The sequence below is a fragment of the Ptychodera flava genome, unplaced genomic scaffold (genome assembly GCF_041260155.1).
Source record: "Ptychodera flava strain L36383 unplaced genomic scaffold, AS_Pfla_20210202 Scaffold_31__1_contigs__length_3010019_pilon, whole genome shotgun sequence".
NCBI classification, from domain to species: domain Eukaryota; kingdom Metazoa; phylum Hemichordata; class Enteropneusta; family Ptychoderidae; genus Ptychodera; species Ptychodera flava.
In genome coordinates this window covers 2,598,334-2,625,888 of record NW_027248353.1, presented here as the reverse complement: position 1 = coordinate 2,625,888, position 27,555 = coordinate 2,598,334, and the positions used below count along the sequence as shown (strand labels likewise).

Sequence of the window (27,555 nt, the reverse complement as noted above, 5' to 3'; positions counted from 1 at the left end):
GGACGTATACAACATCAACAGTGTGTCTTAGATTAGTAGCAGACTGAATGGACCGTGTTTCCGTGTAAAATCGTGAAATTCTGACCTTTTTTTGAGTGATCGGAGTGGAATGTAAGAAATCACAAGTGCTTTGGACCTCGGCCGACCTACAGGTAAAGTTTGAACATTGTATCTATTGATTTGCAGCAAATATGACAAGATTTGACAGCGATGCATTGATCAATGGTTTCAATGAATACAACTGTCAATGCAATCATGCAGGGTTCTCAAAAATTTTTGAAGTAGGCGGAAAATTCAGAAAAGTAGGCGGTTAGCTTCTGTGTGCAACCAGAATCCCTGGGCGGGCGGGGGAGACAGTTCTGAGCAATTTCATGCATTCTTATACAGTGTATAAAAGGCTATTCCAACATACACACAGGGGGAGGGTTTCCTGTGTGCAAGAAATTTTTAAAATTTGAAGGCATTTTGGAGTAATTTCATGCATTATTGTACTGTACGGAAAGACCATTTCAGCATGAGAGTGTTAAGGATTATTTTTAATTTGAAGACATTTCTGAGCAATTTCATGCATTCTTATACAAGTGTATAGAAGGCTATTTCAACATACACAAAGGGGAGAGGGTTTCAGGGACGGGGTCCATGTCCCTGTGTGTGGCAAGAAATTTTTAAATTTTGAAGACATTTTGGAGTAATTTTATGCATCTTGTACAGTATTTAAGACCATTTCAGAATACAGAATATCATTATCATTGCCAATTACAACATGTTTTCAAGGGATAAAGTTTAAAAAAGTCAGAAAAATTAAGTGGATGTCACTCGGGCCTGTCAACTGCATTCAGTTGACATGGATAATAGCAAAATTTCACCAGACTGTTGTGTAGAATTATGTTTAGCTCATGACTTGAACAAACATTTTGAAATACATCATAGAATAGGGGTTTTCACAACCCAGAAAACGATCCGCTAGAATCCTGACCAGCCTGGCTACCAAAGTGTTTTACTGATTTAAATAAACTTGATTGAAGATACAGTAAAATCAAAGAGTTTATTCAATTCAATGAATTATAGGAACACAATTTTCAGTGATTTTAATTCACTGTACTAATTTCACAATAAAACGAATCCGCGAGCTGATTATTGATTTTTTGCTGATGTTGAATATAATTGAAAAAGAGAGCTAAATTTCAGTGTTCATGTTTGATAAAACCTCAAACTAACGACACTGAACGCCAGCCTGTACTACACCGTGTGTGTACAAAGCACCGGTAGTCAGTACACACAACGCGATATCGGTCGACCTGAAATTTGACACTGTGATCGGCGTAGCTTTTCAAAAGTACGAAAAGTGAGACCAAGTATTTTTTTGTTTATTTAGATTTGATCTAAACCTCCCAAAACCAACAGACAAAGTCAGAAAATCAAAGTTTTCGAGCGTCGACTTTCTCTTCCGCGATGCACACAACCACGGCCCCTCCACAAAACGCGATGTCGATCGACTTGAGTTGACATCGTGATCGACCATGGATAGATTGACGTGGCGTTTCGAAAGTATGAAAAATGAGACTCAGTAACTTGTGGTCGCTTTAGATTTGATCAAAAACCTACCAAACCCATCAGACTAGGCCCTACTCTTACACAGAAAACCAAAGCTCTCGAGCGTCGACTTTCTCTTCCGCGTTTGAGCGAAACAAAAGTCGGCTTCATTCGGAAATGGTCGGCTATTCGCGGGCATAACGTAATTGTATGTTAGTCCAATTTTCGGCTATACCCGATGTGAACGTCGGAATAATTCGGGCTGTGATCGGGCGAGCGAGGTTGACCTCGAGAGCGATTCCCAGTCACGGTGTACAGTACAACACGTTCGCTGATCGCGGTACCACAGTGATAGCAACAAGTTCACTGCGTAAATTGCTAGACTACATATAGCCACATCGGCACTTCTGAAATATTATCTGCGGCTTGCAAGACCACCAAAAAATCTAATTATTGTTATCAAAACCAGAATTTCCGGGCCAGAGAGCGAAACAGTGTTGAAAAGTAGCCGGCCAAAATACGAAAGTAGCCGGTCAATTTGGCCGGCATCCGGCTAAAAATGAACACGCTGTAATCATGTATAAAGTTATCAAAACACAACTTGTAAAAAATATGAAAATTTCAACCGATCGCTTTGATTTTCACTTTCTCAGCTTTATTACATTCTGACGTGAAATTCTAACCCTAACATGCCATGGAAAATTTCAAGCATTTCCAAGAAAAACCATGATAATGTTTACATTTTGCAATGCAATCATCTCAAACCATTGAATACAAACAATACCTTCATCAATTTTCAAAAAATATTCTTTTAAACAAATATAAAACTTCAACTGATCATTAAAATTTCCACTTTCCCAGATCAATTACATCAAGACGTAAAATTCTAACCCAAACATGGCAGGGAAAATATCAACAATTCTCAGAAAAATGAGAATATTTGTATTCTTGCATTCATTACAATTGCTCTTCAACAAACCAGAATACAATTTCTTGACAGTTGTACAAAAAATTACTCTTTAAAAAAATACAAAATTTCAACCAATGACTTCAATTTCACTTGGAGTCTCTTCTTTACGTCCTAACGTAAAATTCTAGCCCAAACTTGGCTGTGAAATATTGAGAGTTTTGGTGAAAAAAGAGGAATTTTCACTTTGGATGGTGTTGTTGTGTTGTAGAGTTGTATTTGCTGCAATACTTGCATAAACTGTCTTCTCATATTTCTTACGTGTAAATTACACGCACAGTGAAATCACTGACATCACTGACATCACTGTCATCACTGACTGTATAAACTATTCTACCGTCTGCAAACACTGCAATGTACACAGGCTCTCTATCTACAGTTACATCTGTCAGGTATTCACCCTGTGCACTAAAGATCTTTACTTTATTCTCATCTGCTACATAAATATTTTCTCCAATTGCATCAACACTGACTCCACCTGGACTTACTAAGTGTTCATGTCCAAATGTGTGCAATGTGTTGAGATTACTGTCCAAAACATAGATACAATGTTCATCTTCACATGACACTATGAGTTGATATTTGCTATTCATGGTCAGATCGTAGGGTTTACTGAGTTGTTTACTTGAAATCATTTCACCAGCCTTGCTGTATTTTATCACACGGCCATTGTAGTCTGCTACAAAAACAGTGTTGTCTGGACCAAGACATATCTGAGGATAACTCACTTCACTAATATCTATTATTTGTTTCAATCTACTCTTTGCATCGCACACAAGAATGCATTTGTTGCCATCGTCGGCAATGTAATACAAATTGTTTTTAGACATTTTCACATCTCTTGGTCTGAAAATATTTGGCAAGCCATGAAAAGTGATTGTTGATGTGATCTGTGCAGTGTCTGCTGTTACTGTCTTCACACTGCCAGGCTGGTCATCATATTTGTCATCGTCTTCAACTCCATTGTCACTGACAACTACTTGTCCATTGTGGTTTATTGTCAATCCCAATGGATACCAGACTTCTCCTGGTCCCTTGCCTTCCCTTGACAATCTTCTGACTGTGTCTTTGGGAACAATACCTGCCATTACAAATGTAGGTCAAAGGTCGTCACAGCAGACTACCTTCACAAAAGCTATTTTTTGTAATCAAAACATGACATTGACCTAAAAGTGTTACCATAGCAACAACAGAAATCGACAAACACATCAGAAACTAGTCCATTAGACCACCGTTACCATGGCAACATGGTGGAAAACCATATTTTCATTCTTTTTTGAGAAAAATAATGCCAATATCACTGCTTTTGACAGAAAAAGTGAATGTAGTGCTACAGTTGACGATTTGACATTTATTTTTGGCTCCATTTTGACCAAATTTGAATTAGTAGATCCTAATAAAATTCTTGCTGCTTTTGTGAAGTGTCAGGGTTTTACATCACTTTTAACTTTTGAGAGTCCCTGGGACTCCTGGTGTTAGAAAATGGGAGTCCTACATCAAAATATGGGGGTCCCAATTTATTTCACAAAAATGTTTTATAGTTTATCAATGCCATGGTCTTCACTGTGTTCAATTAGTATTAAAACACACAGCAAATAGTTGCATATTTCTTAAAATAATTCCTACATGAAAATTCTAGTTCATGCTGAGGGCCCTCATTGATCAATTTAAAGAACACTATTCATGATTGAAATTATCTCATAAGTTTAATGACAAGTTCACAACGTTGTGAAATTTGAACAAGTATTCAAATTTGGCAAATTGACAAGAAGGTAAGTAATTTCATACTCTGAAATGGCATTTACCCAGCAAGTCCAGAAGGTTTGAGTTCACACTCTGCCAGCAGCTCATTCAGCAAATAACCTAGCAGTGTTCATGAAGTCAAAATCATCTATGATAGGGCCAACCAGTTTGATGAACATTAGTCTATTATTAGCCTTTGAGAATTGAGTCTATTTCGTGCCCTCTGTTTGATGGCATTTTGTACTGAAAAGCCCCTTTCACATGGGGCAGAGGACACTGGTATGACAAGAGCAATTTTAGCTAGGATGGCAAAATCAGGATACTCCTCTGTAAAATCAGTTAGCAACAGCTTGATATACATATCAAAATTCAGTGCCTCCCTATGAGATCTTGTGAAGTGTTTGTAAACAAGGAAGTGTGCCCTAGCTCTATCAGCATCAATACCTGGTGTATTGTTATAATGAATCAACAGTTGATCAAGCTGGTTGACCCCATAGTCAGGTAGGTTAGCCACATTTTCAGGATATCTGTGTGGGTTGAGAATCACATCAAAACACTCCAGAATATTCATCTCATCATCTGGAAATCTGCTATCTAAATTCTGCAGCAGTTTGTTGATATAATTTTCTCTTGCATCACAGAACCTCTGTCTGAGTGGCTGATTGTCAGTATTTTGAATGTTTTTGTATGTGTTTTTCTGACCATTGCCAGGAACATCACCCAAATCATTAAAGACGTCTCTGACAGTGTGTGAATCATTAGTCATTCTATTCAATGTGTCCCTAGTAGACTGAACACTTTTTTTGATATAAGAGGTGACAGAATCTTTCTGAAATGTAAGGCTCAAAATTCCAATGACAGTAAGAACATCAATCAATAAGGCAGTGAATAGCAGACACAATGAATTAGAGATAAATTTCAACAGCTCATCAGCCTTTCCCCCTTTTTTGTCACTTGCAAGTGCCAAGGCAATTGGCTCAAAACTGATGAAAACCATCTTGACAGCTGATTCGACCGACAGCCAGCGAACAGATGTAGCCTCAGTAATTTGTTTTGTTTTCCCATTCAACAGAGTTTGAATTTTCCTAAGTTTGTCATATCTCACACTAGATTCAATGAAGTATTTATACAATGAATGGATTATATTATATTCTTTGCAATATTCAATATCTCTGCCTGCTTGGGAAGCAGCAAGATTCAATCAATGTGCAACACAATGCACTTGAACAAGGTTGGGATTTCTGGCTTTTAAAATTGCACCCAACCCGTTCAAACGGCCGGTCATTACGGCCGCCCCGTCTGTTCCTAGTCCATATATTTTGTCCACGGCTGCGTCACAGATTTCTTTCCTAGTCAAAAATTCAATCAAGGCGTTTTCAATCTCTGCAGCATTGGCATCTGTAATTTGCTGGTTACAGAGGAAAGAAAAATTCGCCTCGCCATTCTGAATATATCGAACATATATTGCAAGTTTCTTATGAATGAAATGTCACAACACAGTCTCATCCAACATTATACCGATGACGTCACTTGCATGTATGCTATCAATCAGGGACTTCTCGATCGCACGTTGAATACACTCTTCAAACTCCATAACTATCTGAGGACGTTTACAATATTCAATGTCTAAGCCGTTCAGATTCTGCAGATGAATGATGTCAGTGAATACATGGCATGGAAGGTCACGTTTAGCGATCAGGTAAACAGTACGTAATTGTGCAGCGTACGCCTCGAGTTCGTTACTCTTACCGCTACGTATCACTCCACTCGTAACTGTGCTCTTACCCTGCAACTGCCGGTCCTCATGCTTAGGATTTTAACACTTGTGAGACGACTTTTCGAGTCCTGATGACGAGTGAGAGTTGAATGTTGAAAATTACAAAAACCTTCCATGAACGGGCATGTAACATTCGCTTTCAAACATACACCGCATTCCATGACGTTTCGCTCTTCAGAATATCGAAGCCATTTATAGTAAATCTATTGAGTCAACTTCTGTTGAATGTTCGTAATTTTGCTGACTTGGTCGGGGGACCTGATGTATCAGTATCGCATGGCGTAGCTGCCGTTTCGGCCTCGACCAAACCTGCATGGTGCTGGTTGCTGCGGCCGCCGAAAAACCTTCGCAGATCGGCCTGTTTGACACGACCCGCCATGATGCATAAATATGTGTTAATCGACACAGACAAGAAATCGACCAATTAAGAATCAGTTTACATTTTGAAAGTCACTTTTTACAGCAATAGAATTTGTTTCCGCGGTTACCATTGGTTATGAAACAGTGGAGGCCAATGCACTATGGAGCATTCCATTAAAGTACGGGGTCGGTAAGGTTTACTGGGATGTGTTTTACGTGTTCAGCAGCTTCGCAAGGTGTACACCAGCAACAGATATTGCTGCGTCCCAAGGGACGCGTGGTTTAGTTTTTGAGGGGTCCTGCGTCCGGTTTTATGCGTAAAGGACGCAGAAATGCGCGTCATGTAAAACCCTGAAGTGTTATGCAAAAGGTGTAATTTGTTCAAATTATTTTAATAATTATTTAATTAATTCATTTTTAGATTCAGAGAACTACAAAAGAGGATACAACCCCTTCATCTTGGATGGATTTTTACCAAATTTGAAATAATTAATATTCATTGAGAAATGCATATTGTTATGACGCTTTCCAATCAGTGTTTTAATTCTTTTTAAATCATCTTATGACATAACTGTCAAAAATAGTTATTGATCAAACTCATAGTTCAAATATATCTCTAGAAAGACCTTGAAATGTTTTGAAATCATGATCAACAAACAATTAATTTATGGGATTTCCTGCAATTGTTTTAAAAAGCATAGATAAAACTCCTTTTCCTCAAAAATTCTTAGTTTTATTGTATAACATGTTATACTTCGATCTCTATATGGAGTTAGCCATTGGAATAGTTATATATATTATTACAGATTGAGTTTATAATGAACTTTAGTCTGGGTTTCACAAAGTATCATGAGACAAACTTTGAATTTTGTTAGAATTATCCTAACCAAATTTTTTGTTACAAAATGTCTTTAACCATTTTACTTACTTGTGCTGGAGTATTGATTAGGTTTTCATAAGACTTAAAAAACTTGATTGTGACTTACATCTATCAAACTATTTTACATCAAATAATTTATGAGGCAAATTATCTATTTGACAAGGATAGCCCTAAAGGGAATACAATAATATCTGAATGGATCTTGTTCACACCTATTATGAGATATTATTACAGAACCAGAGATTTAAACTTTGTGTCTCATTCGTCAGATATTATTCTAATGAAAATAATAAGACAGCTAGTATTCTTCCCGGACTTCCAGGTGATCTAGCACATTCATCTGAACTCACATTTTTACAGTTTTACAACATTTCTCGTTAGTTTAGACAGACGGTCAAGGAGACTTTTACTATTAGGGTCAGTGAATCTCATAAACAAATATTGACAGTATTATCTTCTAGACTGATTTTGACCAAATTTGAAACATTGGGCTCTTCATTGGAAATTGAAAAGATGAATTTTTGATTTCCTTATACCGGTAAGTAAACAAAATCTTACCGTATGTAAATTCAATAATTGATGAACATTTTTAATCAAACATTGCATTTGCAGTTCCCTTGATATTGATAGGATTTTTGATCCAACACTGCAGTTCCTTTGATATTGATAGGATTTTTGATCCAACACTGCAGTTCCTTTGATATTGATAGGATTTTTGATCAAACACTGCAGTTCCTTTGATATTGATAGGATTTTTGATCAAACACTGCAGTTCCTTTGATATTGATAGGATTTTTGATCAACACTGCAGTTCCTTTGATATTGATAGGATTTTGATCCAACACTGCAGTTCCTTTGATATTGATAGGATTTTTGATCCAACACTGCAGTTCCTTTGATATTGATAGGATTTTTGATCCAACACTGCAGTTCCTTGATATTGATAGGATTTTTGATCAAACACTGCAGTTCCTTTGATATTGATAGGATTTTTGATCCAACACTGCAGTTCCTTTGATATTGATAGGAGTTTTTGATCAAACACTGCAGTTCCTTTGATATTGATAGGATTTTTGATCAAACACTGCAGTCCTTTGATATTGATAGGATTTTTGATCCAACACTGCAGTTCCTTTGATATTGATAGGAGTTTTGATCAAACACTGCAGTTCCTTTGATATTGATAGGATTTTTGATCCAACACTGCAGTTCCTTTGATATTGATAGGAGTTTTGATCAAACACTGCAGTTCCTTTGATATTGATAGGATTTTTGATCAAACACTGCAGTTCCTTTGATATTGATAGGATTTTTGATCAAACACTGCAGTTCCTTTGATATTGATAGGATTTTTGATCCAACACTGCAGTTCCTTTGATATTGATAGGATTTTTGATCCAACACTGCAGTTCCTTTGATATTGATAGGATTTTTAATCAAACACTGCAGTTCCTTTGATATTGATATGAAAGGATTTTTGATCAAACACTGCAGTTCCTTTGATATTGATATAAAAGGATTTTTGATCAAACCTAGATGATTTGGTCTATGTATGCATTTCTACAGTACTGTGTAGATCTCTGCATACATTTTGAGATTTGACTGATATGTTGGGTTTACCGTATTTTGAAAGTCAATATATACATTTTATACTCAGTTGTCTTGCAGACTGTCAGTCAATGTAAAAGAGCTTGAACCGAGGTGATTGGAAAACAGTTCCTCTGTCTGTGTGATTATTCTAGCAGCTGAATTCTGATCTCATTGTTATGAATTGAAGATGGACCATGTCATGTCCTGGGTGTGGGGTTCTGAAAGATCATGGATTGGCTAAGACTGTGAGAGCACTACTTGTCCACACTGCTTTATCTGATATTTCTTTTCATCCTGCTAATTCTGATATTTTCTTCATTCCCCCTCAGAGGAATCTTTATTTTGTTCACATATGCATGCCAATGTTCCCTATTCTTTGTGTTTAGATGATTACGCAACATGACAAATGTGAATTTGGAATGAAATTTACAACAGCACAAAGCTGATAATGTATTTACAGACACAAAGCATGAATGTATACCGGAGAATGCTGGAAAGTTGGAAATGAGTATAGAAACAACATGTACTGGCTTAAAGAATAATGATGGAGGGAAAAGTTATTACAATAGCTGATGGACTTTCTGATATTCAGTGGCTGTGAGTTGCATAGTTTAGGTGTATATGAAAGACACTTACACCCTATTTGATGTGTTGGTGGTGTAAGTTGATGGTATTTCTTACTTGAAGAATTCACAGAATGACAGTCAGACTAGAGCAGATCACTATAATTGTTGTATGCAGGAGTCATGTTGTCACTGGCTTGGAAAGTCAATGTAACATTTTGTACTCAGTCTTCTAGCAAACTAGAGTTCAGTATAAACTAGCAGGAACTGAGGTGACTTGCAAAAATTTCCTCTGTGTGTGCATGTGATTATTTCAGCAGCTGAATTTTTTCTGATGTTATTTGGTACGTTCAGACTGACGACTTTGCGTCGGCCCAGGTCCCGACCAGGGCCGGGGCCGACGTAAAAAACCAATGTGGACACGCTGAGTCGGCCCTGGGCCGACTCAGTTTGGTCCCGGTTAGAAGGGGGGGTTCAGGGCCGACTCAGGGCCGACGCAAAATTTGGTTCGACGCAAATCGCCAGTGTGGACACGTTACGTCGGCCCTGGTCCCAGTTGACCAGGCCTCCGCTATGGATCGAAGTTGAACTAGTCACACTATTCGCACAAAACAAACGACGTTTGAAACTAAAGTTTACACCTATCGAAAGTTTTCAATCCAGTCTTTACATTTTATATCATCCCATGTACGCTGAACTTCCCACCAACCTTTGTTCCGCAAACGAGACCATGTCATTCGATTCCACAGTGCACGTAATAGACTAGAGAGGCATGTCAAAAATGCCGCGCACTGGTTATTTCTCCACCGCGGTCTTATATATACCATATGCTCATCCAATAAATGGTGAAGATCTCTCCGATGATTAAAAGGGTGAGTGGTAGTCATATTTGCCCTTCTTGTGCGTAAAAACACAGGAAAATCATGAACAGTAGAAACAGCGTGCCATATTCAAATGCGCCATTTTGAACTTTGACAGGTCAGAGGTCACAAAGGAAGGTAAAGTTACGTCGGCCCTAATTCTGGTACCGGTAAGTGTGGACACGGACCAAATTTAATGCCAAAAGGACAATTATTTTGCGACGGCCCAAATTTCAGTTGGGTTGCCAATGTGAACAAGATAATTGTAATGAAATAGTTTATCTAAAAATAAATAAGAGCTTGACTGTTTCATATCCTTTGAGGGAGGTTTGATTCTGGAAGATTGATTGGGGAGTATAATTTTCTCTCCCTGCTTCACCTGTCATTATTTTTTTCAACCTGCCATTTGTGGCATTTGTTACTCCCCCCCCCCCCCCCCCCCCCCTCAGAGGAATCTTGATTTTTTGCAAAATTGCATGCCAAGTTTTTACTATTCTTTGTTAGATGATTTATGTACATGACATGACAAAAAAAAATTGAGAAAGAAATGTGCAGCATCTCAAAGTTGACATGTAACTATAGAGGCACAAAAGATGGCCTGTGTCAGGAATCTGGAAAGTTGAAATGAGAATGGAAGCAACCTGTACTGCAGCAAGATTAACGTTGGAGGAAACAGTGATTGCAATAGAAGTCAATTTGGACTCATTACCTACTGTTCAATGAATAAGACATAATAAAACATGCAAATCAATACTTAGCAAACAAGTAGAGGGTCAAAGGTACTGTACATCTATGAATTGATACTGCAGATTTACAGTCTATAAAATGGAATACAATGATAAATCTTGTAGAAATAATGTTCTTTTTTCGAAAGCATAGAACAAGTATCTCACACAATTCCTTATAACAACTATAGTGTTCATAAATCTAATAAATTTAAATAGTGAAAGTGGCTTCTCTGTAAAAATACTTGGAATATATTGATTTCTGAGTTCTACATAAAGAGGACAATCGAAAAAGAAATGATACTCATCTTCAATGCTGCATAATGCACGGAGGGCAAAAATTACGTATTACATACACTGAATAGAATGGTTATCCCCCTCCTGACACAGAAACTTTTTAATATAAAAACTAAAATACTGTTGAGTCATTCTGTAGCCACTTTTGAGTATTTCAAATGTGCAGTTTTCATGAACACTCAGAACTTTATAAAATGGTTCTCATTATTACCCTGTCAACAATGTTAGTTTCGTGCCAATCTACTAGTTTACGCTAGAAAAGATCAGGAAAGCATTCTGTTCAGTTTCTGAGAGTGACAGTGAATACATTGTAGCAATAGAATTGAAATGGAAAAACATCATGATCATACCAGATGATGCTTACATTCTACCCTTTAAAATCAAATGTCACTCTCAGCACACTTCACAAAATTGTTGTCAAACACTTCAGGAAATATGTGCACACTGTTGTAATGTCAATGACTACTTTCTTGAATGATCAATGGAAGAGAAGGAAGATAGCATACATTTGTACATTTGTTACATGTGTCATATATTTTCATAACAAGATTTCATCAGAGCCTCACATTTTGAGGTGTTTGTTGATGAGGTGTTTGTTTATTGATGAGGAGTTTGTTGATGGGGTGTTTGTTGATGAAGTGTTTGTTGATAAAGTGTTTGTTGATAAAGTGTTTGATGATAAAGTGTTTGTTTTATTGATGAGGTATTTGTTGATGGAGGCGGTGTTTGTTGATGGAGTATTTGTTGATGAAGTGTTTGTTGATAAAGTGTTCGTAGATGATGTGTTTATTGATGACATGTTTGTTAATGAGGTGTTTGTTGATGAGGTGTTTGTTAATGAGGTGTTTGTTGATGAGGTGTTTGTTGATGGAGTGTTTGTTGATGAGGTGTTTGTTGATGGAGTGTTTGTTGATGAAGTGTTTGTTGATGGGGTGTTTGTTGATGAGGTGTTTGTTGATGGGGTGTTTGTTGATGAGATGTTTGTTGATGAGGTGTTTGTTGATGAGGTGTTTGTTGATGGGGTGTTTGTTGATGGGGTGTTTGTTGATGGGATGTTTGTTTATGAGGTGTTTGTTGATGAGGTGTTTGTTGATGGGGTGTTTGTTAGTCCCCACGGACACCGTCCAGGGGGACTTATAGGTTTGGTCATGTCCGTGCGTGCGTCCGTCCGTCCGTCCGTCCGTCCGTCCGTCCGTTCACGCAAATATCTCTGAGATGCCTGGAGCGATTTCATTCAAACTTGATACAAGGATTACTTCATATGGCATACAGATGCACGTCGATTTGTTTTGTGATACGATCCAATATGGCCGCCAGGCCGCCATTTTATTACGATTTTTTCATGTACAGAGCCACAACTCAGGCATGTTCCAACCGATTTTATTCAAAGTTGGTACAAGGACATTGACCAATGTCATACAGATGCACGTCAATTTGTTTTGTGATACGATCCAATATGGCTGCCAGGCGGCCATTTTATTACGATTTTTTCATGTACAGAGCCATTTCTCGGGCATGTTTCGACCGATTTTATTCAGAGTTGGTACAAGGACATTGACCAATGTCATAGATATGCACATCAATTTGTTTTGTGATACGATCCAATATGGCCGCCAGGCGACCATTTTATTACGATTTTTTTCATGTACAGAGCCATTACTCAGGCATGTTTTGACCGATTTTATTCAGAGTTGGTACAAGGACATTGACCAATGTCATAGATATGCATGTCAATTTGTTTTGTGATACGATCCAATATGGCAGCCAGGCGGCCATTTTATTACGATTTTTTCATGTACAGAGCCATAACTCAGGCACGTTTCAACAGATTTTATTCAAAGTTGGTACAAGCTTATTGACAAATGTCATAGCTGTGCACGGCAATTTGTTATGTGATACGATCCAAAATGGCCGCTGTGCAGCCATTTTATTACGATTTTTTCATGTACAGAGCCATAACTCAGGCATATCTCAACCGATTTTATTCAAAGTTGGTACAAGGACATTGACCTATGTCATACATATGCACATCAATCTGTTTTGTGATACGATCCAATATGGCCGCCAGGCGGCCATTTTATTACGATTTTTTCATGTACAGAGCCATTTCTCAGGCATATCCGCATGTTTTGACCAATTTTATTCAAAGTTGGTACAAGGACATCGACCAATGTCATAGCTATGCACATCAATTTGTTTTGTGATGTGATCCAATATGGCCGCTGTGCGACCATTTTGTTACGATTTTTTTCATGTCCTGAACCATAACTCAGACATGTATCAAGCAAATTCATTCAAAAGTATTTTTATCACAGACCTAATGAAGAGGACTCTATCCTCTTTGAGGATCTGTAATCAAAATACTGATTAACAAGTGGGGACTGTGTCATCAACGATGACTTGTTGATGATGTGTTTGTTGATGGGGTGTTTGTTGATGGGGTGTTTGTTGAAGTGTTTGTTGATGGGGTGTTTGTTGATTGGATGTTTGTTGATGAGATGTTTGTTGATGGGGTGTTTGTTGATGAGGTGTTTGTTGATGGGGTGTTTGTTGATGAGGTGTTTGTTGATGGGGTGTTTGTTGATGATGTGTTTGTTGTAAAGGTGTTTGTTGATGGGGTGTTTGTTGATGAGGTGTTTGTTGATGGGGTGTTTGTTGATGAGGTGTTTGTTGATGGGGTGTTTGTTGATGATGTGTTTGTTGTAAAGGTGTTTGTTGATGGGTGTTTGTTGATGAGGTGTTTGTTGATGGGGTGTTTGTTGATGAGGTGTTTGTTGATGGGGTGTTTGTTGATGATGTGTTTGTTGTAAAGGTGTTTGTTGATGGGGTGTTTGTTGATGGGGTGTTTGTTGATGGGGTGTTTGTTGATGGGGTGTTTGTTGATGGGGTGTTTGTTGATGGGGTGTTTGTTGATGATGTGTTTGTTGATAAGGTGTTTGTTGATGGGGTGTTTGTTGATCGGGTGTTTGTTGATGAGGTGTTTGTTGATGGGGTGTGTGTTGATGGGGTGTTTGTTGATGAGGTGTTGTTGATGGGTTGTTTGTTGATGGGGTGTTTGTTGATGATGTGTTTGTTGATGATGTGTTTGTTGATGGGGTGTTTGTTGATGATGTGTTTGTTGATGGGGTGTTTGTTGATGGGGTGTTTGTTGATGAGGTGTTTGTTGATGGGGTGTTTGTTGATGAGGTGTTTGTTGATGGAGTGTTTGTTGATGGGGTGTTTGTTGATGAGGTGTTTCAAACAAACTTTGTTGATGAGGTGTTTGTTGATGAGGCGTTCAGTGTTTTATCCAGGATGGCATAAAGGGGGTGGGGGATTTCCCCCTTAACCAGAAAATTTAGAGGGATTTCACCAGTTAATGTGTTCTACTTTTATCTCTTAAGGTGTGACAGGCACCATTTCATTAGGGGGGGGGGCCTGGTCCCCCTTTACTATTTACTAGAGGGCGCCAACAAAGTGGGAATCCCCCTGTTGTCCCCCTAGCTATGAAACACTGGGTGTTTGATGATGAGGCATTCTAGGAATTAAGTGTTCTTCACTTCATTGTCAGAACAGTCTTTGAGACTATGTTATATGCGATTTCCAATTTGAAGTGCTTTCATCTCAATATCAGGGGATGATGACTCACAAAGACACGCCATCTTTTTTGCTATTATCTAGATTTCATCCATGATTCCTGTCAGTTGGCATCATAGTATAGTGTCATAGTACAAAGTTAGGTGTTTGAGAAACATAATGGATACATTTTACACGTGTTTTTCAGTCCTATCACTGATGTTTCACAATTCTTGCTGTCAGCTCTTTTGCCCTGGTGTTAATTACTGCTGTCATGTATATTGTGGGAACAATGCCACTATAGGGTTCCCAAGTTTAATTTCTGGTGTTACTCATTGCTATCAAAAATACCAGAAGCTATCCTTGTGTATTGAGAAAAATGCAAAAAAATAAACCATTATTCTTGACATTCCTATCCAGAACAATTACTAACTTTGTGTTGAAGTACTGGCAGTTTTAAGGAAACAATAGTCAACAGGACAACTGTCTGTGAAGGAAAACATGTTTACATTCTTGACTATGATCTAAGACAGGCTGTTTTATTTGATTATTCACAATTTATCAACTTGACCTTAGATCACACGGTTTTTGATGGGAATTTCTTCATGAATGTTTGTACTATCTCAGGGACTGGTACCAGGTGAGGAAAGTGTAATCCTTTTATGTTGGTTTTCAAATGCAGAGATGACATCGGCCTCTGTTGGATAATTGCGGCTCAAAAAGAACAAAACTGAATTCTCTCATCAGAAAAGGGATCAGGACTGAAATATTTTATTAAATTACACTGTAAGGCTAGTTCTCCTTTTAGATCTTATTAAATTGAAAGTACCACTGTCTATCAGTATCTATGCTATTGCTAAATTAAGTAGATTAGTTAGGGGATCCAGTAATGTCTATTGCTCATTAAGTAGGACTGTTTACCAAACAGAACCCTTGTAAAATTGACTTGGGTATACTGCCCTCAAACATGCAGTCAGTTGCTGTAAATTTTGATGTATTTTTTCCATTATTATGTTTTGGATGTTAAAAGTTGCACTTGTTCTACTCTCTGAATCATGGTTAGACACCTGCTATATAGCGTGTCAACACAAGCATGTATGTAAAATATACACTGTAATTGTTTCCATTTGATTTCTAGTCCAGACTGATTCACTTGTCAACTACAACAATGTAGTTTACACCTGTACAGGTAGACATGAATACTGTGAATATCAACATGCTTTGAGGAGTAGAGTAAGTAATTGTGGTTGACATTAAAAACAGAAACACTGTTTTGAAAACCATGGAGTTAATGTAAATGATCAAAATAATTAAGGGAAAAAATCATACTTCATTCTGTGACCAAAATTCAAAATCAAAAGAAAAAGCTCTCCATTTTTTGCAAACATACCGTATAAGTTTATTGGAGAAATCAAAGCAAAAGATCTGTGTGCTAGCTCTTATTTCACTGTTGGCACCATTGTCCTCTGTCAGCATACAAGACTACTGCTATCATCAGATTCTATAGTTATGATTGAGAATGCAGAATCTTTTACCTAGCTAATAGAAGAGCGCCCTCTACAGTCTGGCATGCATTTTCTACCATTAACTGTTCTGGTCACTGGCTTCAGCTGTGTCTATGCAGCAAATTACAACTTTTAACAGAAAATCATGCTATCAGCATTTGGAGAATGCAATAGTACATGTGTTAATTGTGAATGGAATTATATTAAAATAACTTTGATAGGTCAGAACAATTAAATCACAGTTTGCATTAGTATTTTTCCCAATGTTACCAATTTCAGGTCACATCAAAACTCAGATGTCAAAATACCCAGATGGGTACTGTGACACACACCTTTGTTAAACAATCAATTACTATAGGGCTTCGACAATGAAAATCAACACGTTTATGTGTGTGTAAGCAAGAAAGATCAGAGGAAGTTGTGTTTCCGTTTGTTGTAAGGGATCTATAAGACATCTATTGTAAACTTTATAGTGTACTGCTTCATGTTATGCTCGTGTCAGTGAAAGCTTTGTCTTTCTTTTTGTTGATAGGGATATTTCACATAAAGTCAATATATATGTGGTACACTGTTCATTGTATACTTCACTACTAATATTTTACACTGTCGACAATATATTGAACTACACCAAGATTGTAAATATTCAAAACACTTCAAGTGAACATAGCATTGCATCATGGGATGTTCTGATGAAGTTTAATGTATATTTTCAGCCACATGATGGAGCCATGCACTCAACTATTTGACAGTGACACTGAAGTTTAACTCAGGAATGGAAAAGACAGGACTAGAAGATGAACTGCAGTGCCAAACATTGTCAATTACTCCAAGATTCCATGGCAACACAAGAAGCAACTTTAATTTGCATTTGCTGTCCGTTCAAGGTGGTGAAGGAAATTTCACTTCATCTGATTGTGAAAAGGTCTACATCATTTATGCCAAAATGACCAACAGATAGAATATTAAAAATGGAAAGACTAATCATAAAATGTCAATTTTTTTTCTCTCTGTAAAAATGTACAGCGCATGATAAAGGGCATGTAGCCAACATGATGGCCAGAACAGCCACACTCTATCCTGATCCCCTCTTTAGCTTGCTAATGTAATGAGACTATGATTGGTGGCATCATAAAGTACACCTATTATTGGACATGATTTATGACAGTGTTCAGAACCCCATTGTCGCTGCAGGAGCTTTATGGAAAGAAAGTGTTCATGACCATTGAACTAGTCAAATTTTGTTTTTAAAGGACTCGTTGTTTGATTGTCATTATTTGATTATATTTTTCCTGGCTATATCGTTTTGGATACTCATCTCTGTTGTCATTACTGAGAAAACACCAACATTAGTTAAAGTAGCACACTGTTGTTCAACTGTTTTACTGTAGCGTGCGTGAGTTTTCGAAGACAACAGTCTTCATCTGATGAAGGAGACTGTTGTCTTCAAAAGCTCATGCCCAAGTAAAACAGTTGAGCAACAGTGTGCTACCTTAACAATGTTGGTATCAGTCAAGATCAACACAGCTTTATTTAAAATTATTGAGAAAACATAGCCTGTCTTCATAGAATTCAAATTCCAGGCTTACCCCAAAGTGGCGTCGTCTTGTACAATCCATGTAATAATGGAGGTATCCTTCACTTATCATAAAATGTTGAATGGTTTCCGATTTGAATGCATCAATCAAACCTTATCAGATGGATTTTTGTTCTAACAGTTGATGAACTTGATTGTCGATATTGATTGTTCAAAATGTGTGATAAAATATAACATTAATTTGGGGGAAAACACCGCTGTTTTATTGTTTCAAAATCACAAGAGATAATAAAAACATTACAGTATATCTAAATTTTACAGAAAAATCCCTCTTGATTAAATGGTAGAAAGTTTGATGTAGAGGATCAGAAACTTGCACTGTTCTCTACTATTCTGCTCATAGAAATACTTTTTAAAGCAGACAAGGGTCCTAAAATGTAATTGAGAGGCTCCAAATGTTTGCAGAGATTTTGTGTAAGATTCAAGCAATAATAAGATGGTAACTGATGATACTATAGTACCATGACACACAAATGCATTGGACGTATAGCTGACTGAACAGCGCCCTCTGTAGGCTAATAATTCAATTCTAGATGCTTGTTGTTCCTTGTGTTCATTCATGAAAGAGCAATAAACAGTAACATCCTGACATTACTTTACTTTTATCCAAATTAAAATTTATGAAACATCTCCTTAGTCTTTGTATTGAATCTACAAACATATAACGAGAAACGAGAAACATTGCCAAATAGTGTCCAATGTTGCCACAATGTATATGTGTATTTGTAGTTGAGTATGTGAGTGTGTGTACTGTGTATGCGTTTTGTTCCTATCATAGCTCAAAATCTATTTCTCAGAATGTCATGGAGTTTGATACACAGAAGGATCATGAAAAGATCTACAACTAATGGTCATTAACATAGTAAGTGAATGTGCATAGTGGGCTATATCTTGAGAATTATTCAATTGCTTTTGATGTAACCTTGCAGGCACTCAGGCTGTGCTGTGGTCTCAGTGTTCAAGAAGTTTGCGGGCGTGATTTATAGATTCTAACTTCATTTACATATTTAACAAATTATTGTTCATTGTTACTTTGATCAAAATTCAGTGCACTGAATTTTAGCACACCTGTGAATTGTGTTGTCATACAAAACCAGATATGAACTGTAAATGCTCACGTGTTTCATTATATATTGAAGTTATGTGTAAATTTGAACCTTTGCCACATGTTTGCAACTTCATTGAAATTATTATGATCAACATAATGAACAATAATCACCGCCGATTAATTCTAAAAGGTCATGAAGTATACAAATATGTAATTAGCTGAAATAAAAATATTAAAGTAATTTTACTGCTCTTATTGTATCACCACTTTATATAGCAAGTGTAATTACCGTTGGCCAAGTCCTTCAAGCCATATATGCCGAGCTGTGAAAGCTCATTAGATATGCAAATTATAAATAAGCTGACATGAAAATGTGAAATGACTTTCGATATTGTTTTGATCTAGTACCTGGTATAATCATCAATGTACATAGCATGTTTTGCCAACTTTGATCAAGTAAATCCCGGTATATATCCCCAATAAGCAAAGTTAATTAAATATGTAAATTAGGAAGTGGCTTTAGTAAAAATGCTTAGTGATTGTCAGTAATGTTGTATCATGGTATCTGCAATATGTGTAGCAAATTTTGTCAACTTTGGTCAAGTCAATTCAGACATATATCTCTAATTAGGAAAGTTCATTAAATATGCAAAGTAGGAATTGGCTGAAGAGAAAATGCTTGATGACTTTCAATAATATTGAATTATAGAGTCTTTAATATACATAGTAAGTTTCATCAATTTTGATCAAGTCCATTAAGATAAATATACCTAATTATGAAAATTCATTTAATATTAAAATTAGGTTTTGGCTGAAGTAAAAATGTCTTTTGACTTTCAATAATGTTATATCACAGTATCTTTGATGTATATAGTAAGTTTCAACAACTACAATCAAGTTAATTCAGATATATATCCCTAATTGGGAAAGTTCATTAAATATGCAAATTCGGAATTGGCTGAAGTAAAAATGTTTAATGACTTTCAAAAATGTTGTATCATAGTGGCTGCAATACATGTAGCAAGTTTCATCAACTTTGGTCCAGTCATTTCAAATATATATTCCTAATTAACAAAGTTCATGAAATATGCAAATTGGGAATTGGCTGAAATTAAAACGCTTAATGACTTTCAATAATGTTAAATCATAGTATCTTTAATATACATACCAAGTTTGGTTAATTTTGATCAAGTCAAATCAGACATATATCCCTAGTTAGGAAAGTTCATTAAATATGCAAATTAGCATTTATCTTTCATGTCACCCTTAATGGTTCCCACTGCTGTTATATCTTGGTGTGATCAACATTTGCAGCAAATCTCATCAAATTTTATGTAGTCGTTTTTAATATATATCCATTTTTTCTAAAATCATTAATTATGCAAATAAGCAAAAAGTATGCAAGCCAGACCCACCAAAAACTAATCAGTTCTTGCCATTTGCTAACTGAATATATGTACCAGATTTGATTCTGATCTGATAAGCCGTTTTTGAGATAATGGACCAACAGACAGACAGACAGACACACAGACGGACAGACAGACAGACAGACATCGCTGCGACATATGCCCACGTGTGTAAACACGTGAGCAAATAAAAACGGGACAAGGCGCTGGTATACTGAGCAAATGCCTGATGATCTCAAACAACACGTATCTTCCGCGAAGTTATACACGTTTTCAAACAAAGGAAAGACCTACAAGTTTATCTCAGACAAAGTTACGCTCTTTTTCGAGAACAAAAATTTAATAAATCTTAATGGCGCGAGCACTGAACGTCGCAGCCGACGATACCCTGGTTGCAATGCTTACGGAACACTACGTAAACGGAACCGTCATTATAAACGGCCTGGCTGGTCGGAGGAATTTAAGGGGGGGGGGGTTCACTGAAAATGCTGAAAACTTTAAGGGGGTGGTTGCTTGAAATGTGGAGAGGAAGAGGGGTTACTATTTGCGCGCCATTATTGATGGACATCAATAACGCTTATTCAAATCATGCTGGAATTTGTATTTGGGGGCAGTTTTCCGTGCGTTGGTCAAAAATTCATCTCCCGAAAAACAGTTTGTCCGATTGGTTTCAAATTTTGTGTGCAGGTTGCAAAAGGTGACCTAGGTCTAATTTGTTCAAACCGTAAGGAAATGTATACATCGTGGGATTTTTCTAGATATTTATTTAAAGGGACAAGGTCGGCTATTTTTCATGAATTTAGTTTGATACGAGATACTACCTATATTGTTCGACATGTTGAAAGATACTGATTGAATGGGTGACCATTGCGCATATTCGACCCTGGTTTAAGACACGATACATGAAACCATCATGAAAATGAATTAATGTTCATGACCATTAATTCAATTTCGCGCTGGTTTCATTTAATTTGTCTAAAACAGGCGTCAACTATATACATGGTCACCAATTCATTCAGTATATTTCAACATGTCGACCAATATAAGTAGTATCTCGTATCAAACAAAATTCATGAAATATGGCTGACTTTGTCCCTTTAAAAATATCTTTGATACCCCTTGATTGACCACTCTGAAACTTGGTCTTGGGTTTTTTTGAATTGATTTACGTAAGATGTTCAAATCATTCACTTTGGGATTATTAGTGGGTGATTGAGCCAAGGGGTCAGCAACGTGAAACATGATCTAGGTGGCCAAGTATGTATCACTCTCGCCTTATTTGTCCCTTCCATTCATTCTACCAACATGATAACCTGACTTCTGTGATTTACACTTCTTGAGTATAAATGTGATTTAACCGTGAACTTGGCGATGACTCTGGCGCCTGTGGTTATAGTAATTTACAATAATAACTGAACATTGATTAGATAAATCAAAATGTGTTGCACTCAGTTGCTACCCAACTTAAAAGCGGTGGTCATTTTGTTGAAAACAGTATACACATATTGACTGGCCATTAGGGCAACAGCATACGTCTGTACCCGGAGGGACTGTGAGTCACCCCCAAAAACAGACTGTTTCCCCGAGGCCGTAGGCCGAGGGAAACAGTCTGTTTTTTTCGGGTTACTCACAGGCCCGAGGGGTTAAAGACGTATATGCTGTCGCCCGCATGGCCTGTCAATATGTGTTTTATAACACACCTCATCCGTAGCCATGCATAAGAACGTACTATACACAAAACTTGTCGCATGAATGATGTAATATGTTGAAGTGGTTCGGCAAAAAAAGTTTTTCCCGACAGGGTCACAATACTTCTGCAAAATGTTCAATGCACCTTTGATTATCGTTTTCGTTCGTTTCGAGTCCTTGTTGGAAATCAGAGCATTCAGTTCTTCTTCAGAAAGTAGGATAAACCGAGAAATTTCTCAACTATCGTTTCGCTCGACCGCAGACGACATCTTTGTCTACATTCCAGTTCGCGCATGCGCCAATGTTTTATTGACGTCAGCGGGCATTATTTTTCGGAACTGATGCCTGGCAGGCAACAGTTCCGACAAATGATGCCTGATGACGTCGTTTACGTGGATCAGCACAAAAAGAACGCATCCCACGTGACTATCAATTGGCGAATTAGAACACAGACTGCGGATGAGGTGTGTTATAATATGATTTGTTTACATTTTAGGTGATACCGAAGGATTCAATGTGCGCGCGATTGATAAGGCTGGCAGTGTTCCAAATGCGCACTACTGCAAGTGAAAATTTCGGCAAAATTATAGACACCACCAAGGTACATAAGACTAAGCATTTTAGAAAATTCTAATTTTTTTTGTGGTATAGCGAGAATAGGATCAAAATAGTCAAGTATCACTACGTAAAATTTCAGGAGATTTTGATCAAATTTAGAGGAGCTAAATATTTTCAAAAATATGCTGTGCTAATCTGCATATCTATGACGTCACGCGTTTCATGACTAACAAACATGCGTATGCTCGAATTTGGTGCCATTGTTTTGCATCTTGCCATAAATACACAAAAAAGTCATATTTTTGTGGATTTAACAAATTTTCCTTAGCAACGGTTGCCCACATACTTGAATCCTTCGGTATCGCCTTAAAAGTAGTAGGGACAGTTTTGGTAAAATCTGCACAATTAATACCATGTAAAACACTTGTAGCTTTTGTAGTTCTTACATCAGAATGAGTTTCTTCATTCAAGAGAAAATTGATAGGATGAGTACGAGGTTACCACAGATAATCTCTGATGTATTATGAAGACAGTACTGAAAAAATATATGAGTATACTATCTAGCAAATTTACGCCTCCTTCTAACATGATTATACACTAACCTTTCATTATCCGGTCGTGAGATAATCTCATCTTCTCAAGTTCTTCAACCTTTCCTTTGGTGATATATTTTATCGATAACACATCGTAGCCCAGCATCTTGTTTTGTTGTTTCAACTTTTCCCCGTCTGCTTTGAGGATCAAATTGTCAGAAGATTGTTGCATTCTGCTTTTCAGCGTCACCCACTCATCCATACAGGATTTCTCACTTTCACTGAAGGTTTGACTCTCACTGAAGACTGTCGACTGTAGCTTGTCCTTGGTCTCTGTCTTCACTTCGATCTGCTTCCATTGGATACTGATGTTTTGCTCTTTCTTCTGCGTCTCAGTTTCCATATTCATTATGCTTACCAGCTCAACGTCACACAAATCTTCCAGTGATTTGGCACCTTCTGAAGATACGCGACTGCTTATATCTAATAAAAGAATTTGTAAGCATAGGAGAACCTATAACAATTCTATGAGTGATCCGTGAAGATATAATGACAATGATCAAAATTAAACCTTTTCTTTCATTTTGGGTTCTTTGATTTGCATATTTGAAACTTTTCCAGCGAATTCAAAGTTGGTATTTGGCAAAGGTAGTCAACCTGAGGATATGTGCATTAAATTGAAAATGTAAAATTTACAAGACATGAATGCAATTCACGGTCACATACCTCTGCGTGTGATCTCTTCCTTACACTTTAAATATTCCTGATAATCTACAAATGTTTCCAAAGACAGCATCCTGGCACCAATATCATCCAGAATAGGTATGGATAGAAAGTTTCATCCGCCATTCTATCTAACCGTCCACTGCTGTAGGTATTCCACAAGGCGTCAGCTGCATCTGAAGAACCACATCGAATGATGAAGTTCAGACTCCCGTTTTCAATGCCTTCTTCGGAAAGGTCGGGATGGATCCCGGTAACTCTATCCATATAATCCTCAGCATTTGTCTGGGTGCTTGCATGTCTAAATAGATCATCCTCTATGTCCATCATTGATCTGTTGTTCTCCGGCACACCACCACTGACACACAATCGAACACGCATGTTACCTGCCAAAATTCATGAATATGTATTTTGCAATGAAAACAATTAGACGGCACGATGAGTATTTGCACTTTACAGCAGTGTCGACAGAAATGCCATCATCGGCAGAGACAGCCGACAAAATCGCATATTAAAATTAAATAGTAGTAACAACGATAGTACAAGTTTGATTACTTTCCAAACTAAACTATAAACTGACATTTTAACCAATTAATCAATCTACTGTAGTGTCAAAAATGGTAACAGCAATATTCATGGATGAAAATGAATTATAAGTACTTGAATAGTTGACTTCGGGCTGAAACAACTATTTCTTCGTCTGCGATTTGACCAAGTTAGTTTGTACAATAGCATTGTCTTGAGCTGTATTCCTTGCACATCAAGAGATACAGGTGAGAGACGAACTAATATCCTGAAATACACTGGTGGATCTGGAGTAGAGTCAAATCACAGTTACTATTGATATCTACCTTGTGTATTTTGATGCTGATTTGTGTCATCAGGATTGGAATGGTTTTCATTTCCATCACCATCACTGCCGTTATTTGTACTTGAACCAGTCCCCTGGTTGTCTTTCTGTGAACCATCGCCTAAAATAAGACACATTGGGCTATACTCTAAATCTTCAATTAAATAAATATAAAAGACCCTATTGCTAGAAGTCTGTCTTGTAAAGAATCCGTAAAACTGACATCATTTATTTTCCCTATGTCAGCAATAACGTGTTGCCTTCGGTTCAAGAACGAGTGAGAATGAACATTAGAACTTTCGGAACTCGTTTCAGACACATGTCTTAAGAACACGGGATTACATTCAGATAAATGCCAAAAAAACAAGGTTTATGTTTTATGTTCTACACATGGGAGGGGGGGAGGTGTCGAGTTGAGAATAGTTGCGCGTTCATTTTCCATTGATTTCCATACAAAAGACGTTTAGCAAGTTCTTTCAAAATATTTTTCACAAAAGATATAAGGTGTACTGACCGTTTTTCAGCTTAAGCTTTTTTGTCCCTGTTTCTTCTTTATCAAGTTTTGATTGGCATCTGGATTTATCATCTCCAGGAGACATTTGACCTGTAGACATGTTGAGCAATTAAAGCTGTGTTTATCAATGGAAATTAAGGTAACCTTATCTAGATAATGTGTCTAGCCTAGTGAAAGGGTTAATGTCCAAATGTTTAACAGTCAACCTTGGAGATCTTCTGATTTTATAGATTTCTAAACATGCGAGTTGAATGATATGGTGAGAGTCATTATAATTTCCATCTTGCATTTCGATATCCGAACTACAAAAAACGTTGCTGGTACACAACGCATTTAGTCCATTCGACCCTTCGATCCAAATATTAATTAGTCAGTTGCACGAAGCAATTTGCTGCATACTTGTAACTCTTGAAAGCAACAAACGATGGCAAACTTACGAATTTAAGTCTTAAGTGAAGGAATTGCAAAGCATGGCAACGCCGCTTGCATGACAACTTTTCCCCACACAGACTTAGACGGGGTGGCTGTGACCAATCTTGATTGAAATTGGTCTCAGCCACCCCGTCTATTAAAATTCATGAGTTTACTTTTCTTGTGTACGTACATACTTATATCAGATGGAAATCTGAGGATTTGCGATTACATCAGGTTGACAACCCCCCACACAAGAGCAATGAATGTAAAAAGTGTGAAAGAGGCTCCCACCTAACTATCCAAAATGTTTTTGTGTCGAGTTTGTGTTTGATTCGTTTCAAAAATGTGTTCCTACATTCTTATCCGATTGTTTGTGTTAACAAAATGTTTGTTTCGCCTCGGATATTTGTAGGGAAGTTTGGATCAGTGTGTACGGTAATGTTTTGTTTGTGTGGGGAAAGCTTATGGCGAGACGCAGCCGGACCTATTGTGTTACAGAGTTGATAGAGTGGCCCTTTGACGCTTGCGTTTCGAAACCCGAGTGTGGTTTTTCATCAGTCGCAGTGTAGATTCTTTCCTTAGTTTGTGTTTGTGAAAAATTATTTTAATGCATTTTAGTGGTCTTGCTCTTCGAGTAGCGAGGCAAGTATATTAATGTTTGGGTCTCGTTGTGAGTCCGTTTGGTGGTTCAGTTTGTTTGTTCTATGTTTCTTTACTTCAGTAAATTTTGTTTTGAATAGTGTGTCTTTTACTAAGTTTTAGAATTTTGCCGAGGTTTGTGTATTTTTAGGCAATAAGTACCACTGCGGGGTACGGATTTTATGTTTTCTGGATCAAGATACTTACAAGTATCATGATCGATGTGTTTGTTCTCGTACATTTTGTTTAATAGTTCGTGTACTTTGTTTACTGTTTGTTCTGTGTCGTCACTGGCTAGTTGTGTATAATACTTAGTGTTGCGTAATTGCCTTTCGTATTCGTGTACGTAATCTTTTGTGTTGACAAAGACAAAACCCGACCCTTGTCGAAGGGTTTTTATGGTAATTGGTCTACTGTTTGCAAGCTGGTTTATCGCGATTCTTTGGGCACGCGACATGTTTTGTTTCCTTGTTTGAAAGGGTATCTCTAGAAGTGCGAGTTTAGCAGCTTCAGATAGCTTTCAGGTTTTTGTATTTTGCTGTTTGTGGAGTCAAATTTGACTTTTCTTTGAATTGGTGTTGTTGCGATTGTTCGTGTCTCATGATGTCTCCGGTGTTTGGCTTAATTGCTAATGAAACTTTTAATGTTAATTGTTTTCCAAGTCAACTATCCAAGCATTTTAAGAGGGGTGAACAAAAAGGCCAGAACAGCCAATTTTGACCAACCGGGTTCAAGAACCCGGGAAAGGTGTTTAAAGTGTGCGATAGATGTGTTTACGACATAAACATTACGAACAGTAGGATTAAGATAGGTATGAATAATCCAAACTGCCCAGTTTCTGTGTGGGGAAAAGTTGGAATGGATCGAGAGCTGTCATTCATATAATTATAACACAATTGTGATTGTACATACCAGCTCCAAGCCCCGGTCTCTTGGCTTCTGAATCACTTTGCGATTCGTCAGGAAAAGGATTAACACTTGATCCATTTGAGCGCTCTCCAGGCAACTTAGGACCTGTGAATGTACAGTAAAATAGAAATAAACATTCTGCCAATTCATGTGTTCAATTAATGTACACACACAATAACCCTTATGATGAAACCTGATGGTGCGTCTGTCGTACTTCTTATAATATCGCTAAGTACGTGTAAATATCTGATTTTTCCTCAGACTCCGTGTCATAGGTATGGTTTTGGTGACTTCTACTTGGCACTTCACCGTGTTTACATTTG

At 37.3% G+C, this 27,555-nt stretch overlaps 2 protein-coding genes across 2 annotated transcripts in view; both read right to left on the bottom strand.

The window, feature by feature from the left end:
• The window catches only part of LOC139127419 (uncharacterized), a 146,456-nt gene that overhangs the window by 102,106 nt on the left and 16,795 nt on the right, over positions 1-27,555 (bottom strand). The window contains exons 4-5 of the mRNA XM_070693342.1: positions 27,236-27,337; positions 25,271-25,360 (exon numbers count right to left, since the gene is read on the bottom strand). Of these exons, the coding sequence (XP_070549443.1) occupies positions 25,271-25,360; positions 27,236-27,337 (192 nt within the window). The remainder of the gene's footprint in view (positions 1-25,270; positions 25,361-27,235; positions 27,338-27,555) is intronic.
• On the bottom strand, positions 1,027-24,044 carry LOC139127420 (tripartite motif-containing protein 2-like). The gene is made up of 3 exons (XM_070693343.1): positions 23,910-24,044; positions 23,253-23,666; positions 1,027-3,581 (listed from the first exon to the last, which is right to left on the bottom strand). Exons 1-3 carry the CDS (start codon positions 23,977-23,979, stop codon positions 2,758-2,760), a joined length of 1,308 nt encoding a protein of 435 aa, XP_070549444.1. The 5' UTR covers positions 23,980-24,044; the 3' UTR covers positions 1,027-2,757.

Excerpts from the sequence above, each read along its gene's own strand:
- LOC139127420 (XM_070693343.1), bottom strand. The coding sequence starts at position 23,979 with ATGCTGTCTTTGGAAACATTTGTAGATTATCAGGAATATTTAAAGTGT. Across the intron at positions 23,667-23,909 it reads GGAAGAGATCACACGCAGAG|ATATAAGCAGTCGCGTATCT; the intron begins GTATGTGACCGT and ends TTCTTTTATTAG. Across the intron at positions 3,582-23,252 it reads TCACGACCGGATAATGAAAG|GTATTGTTCCCAAAGACACA; the intron begins GTTAGTGTATAA and ends TTGTAATGGCAG.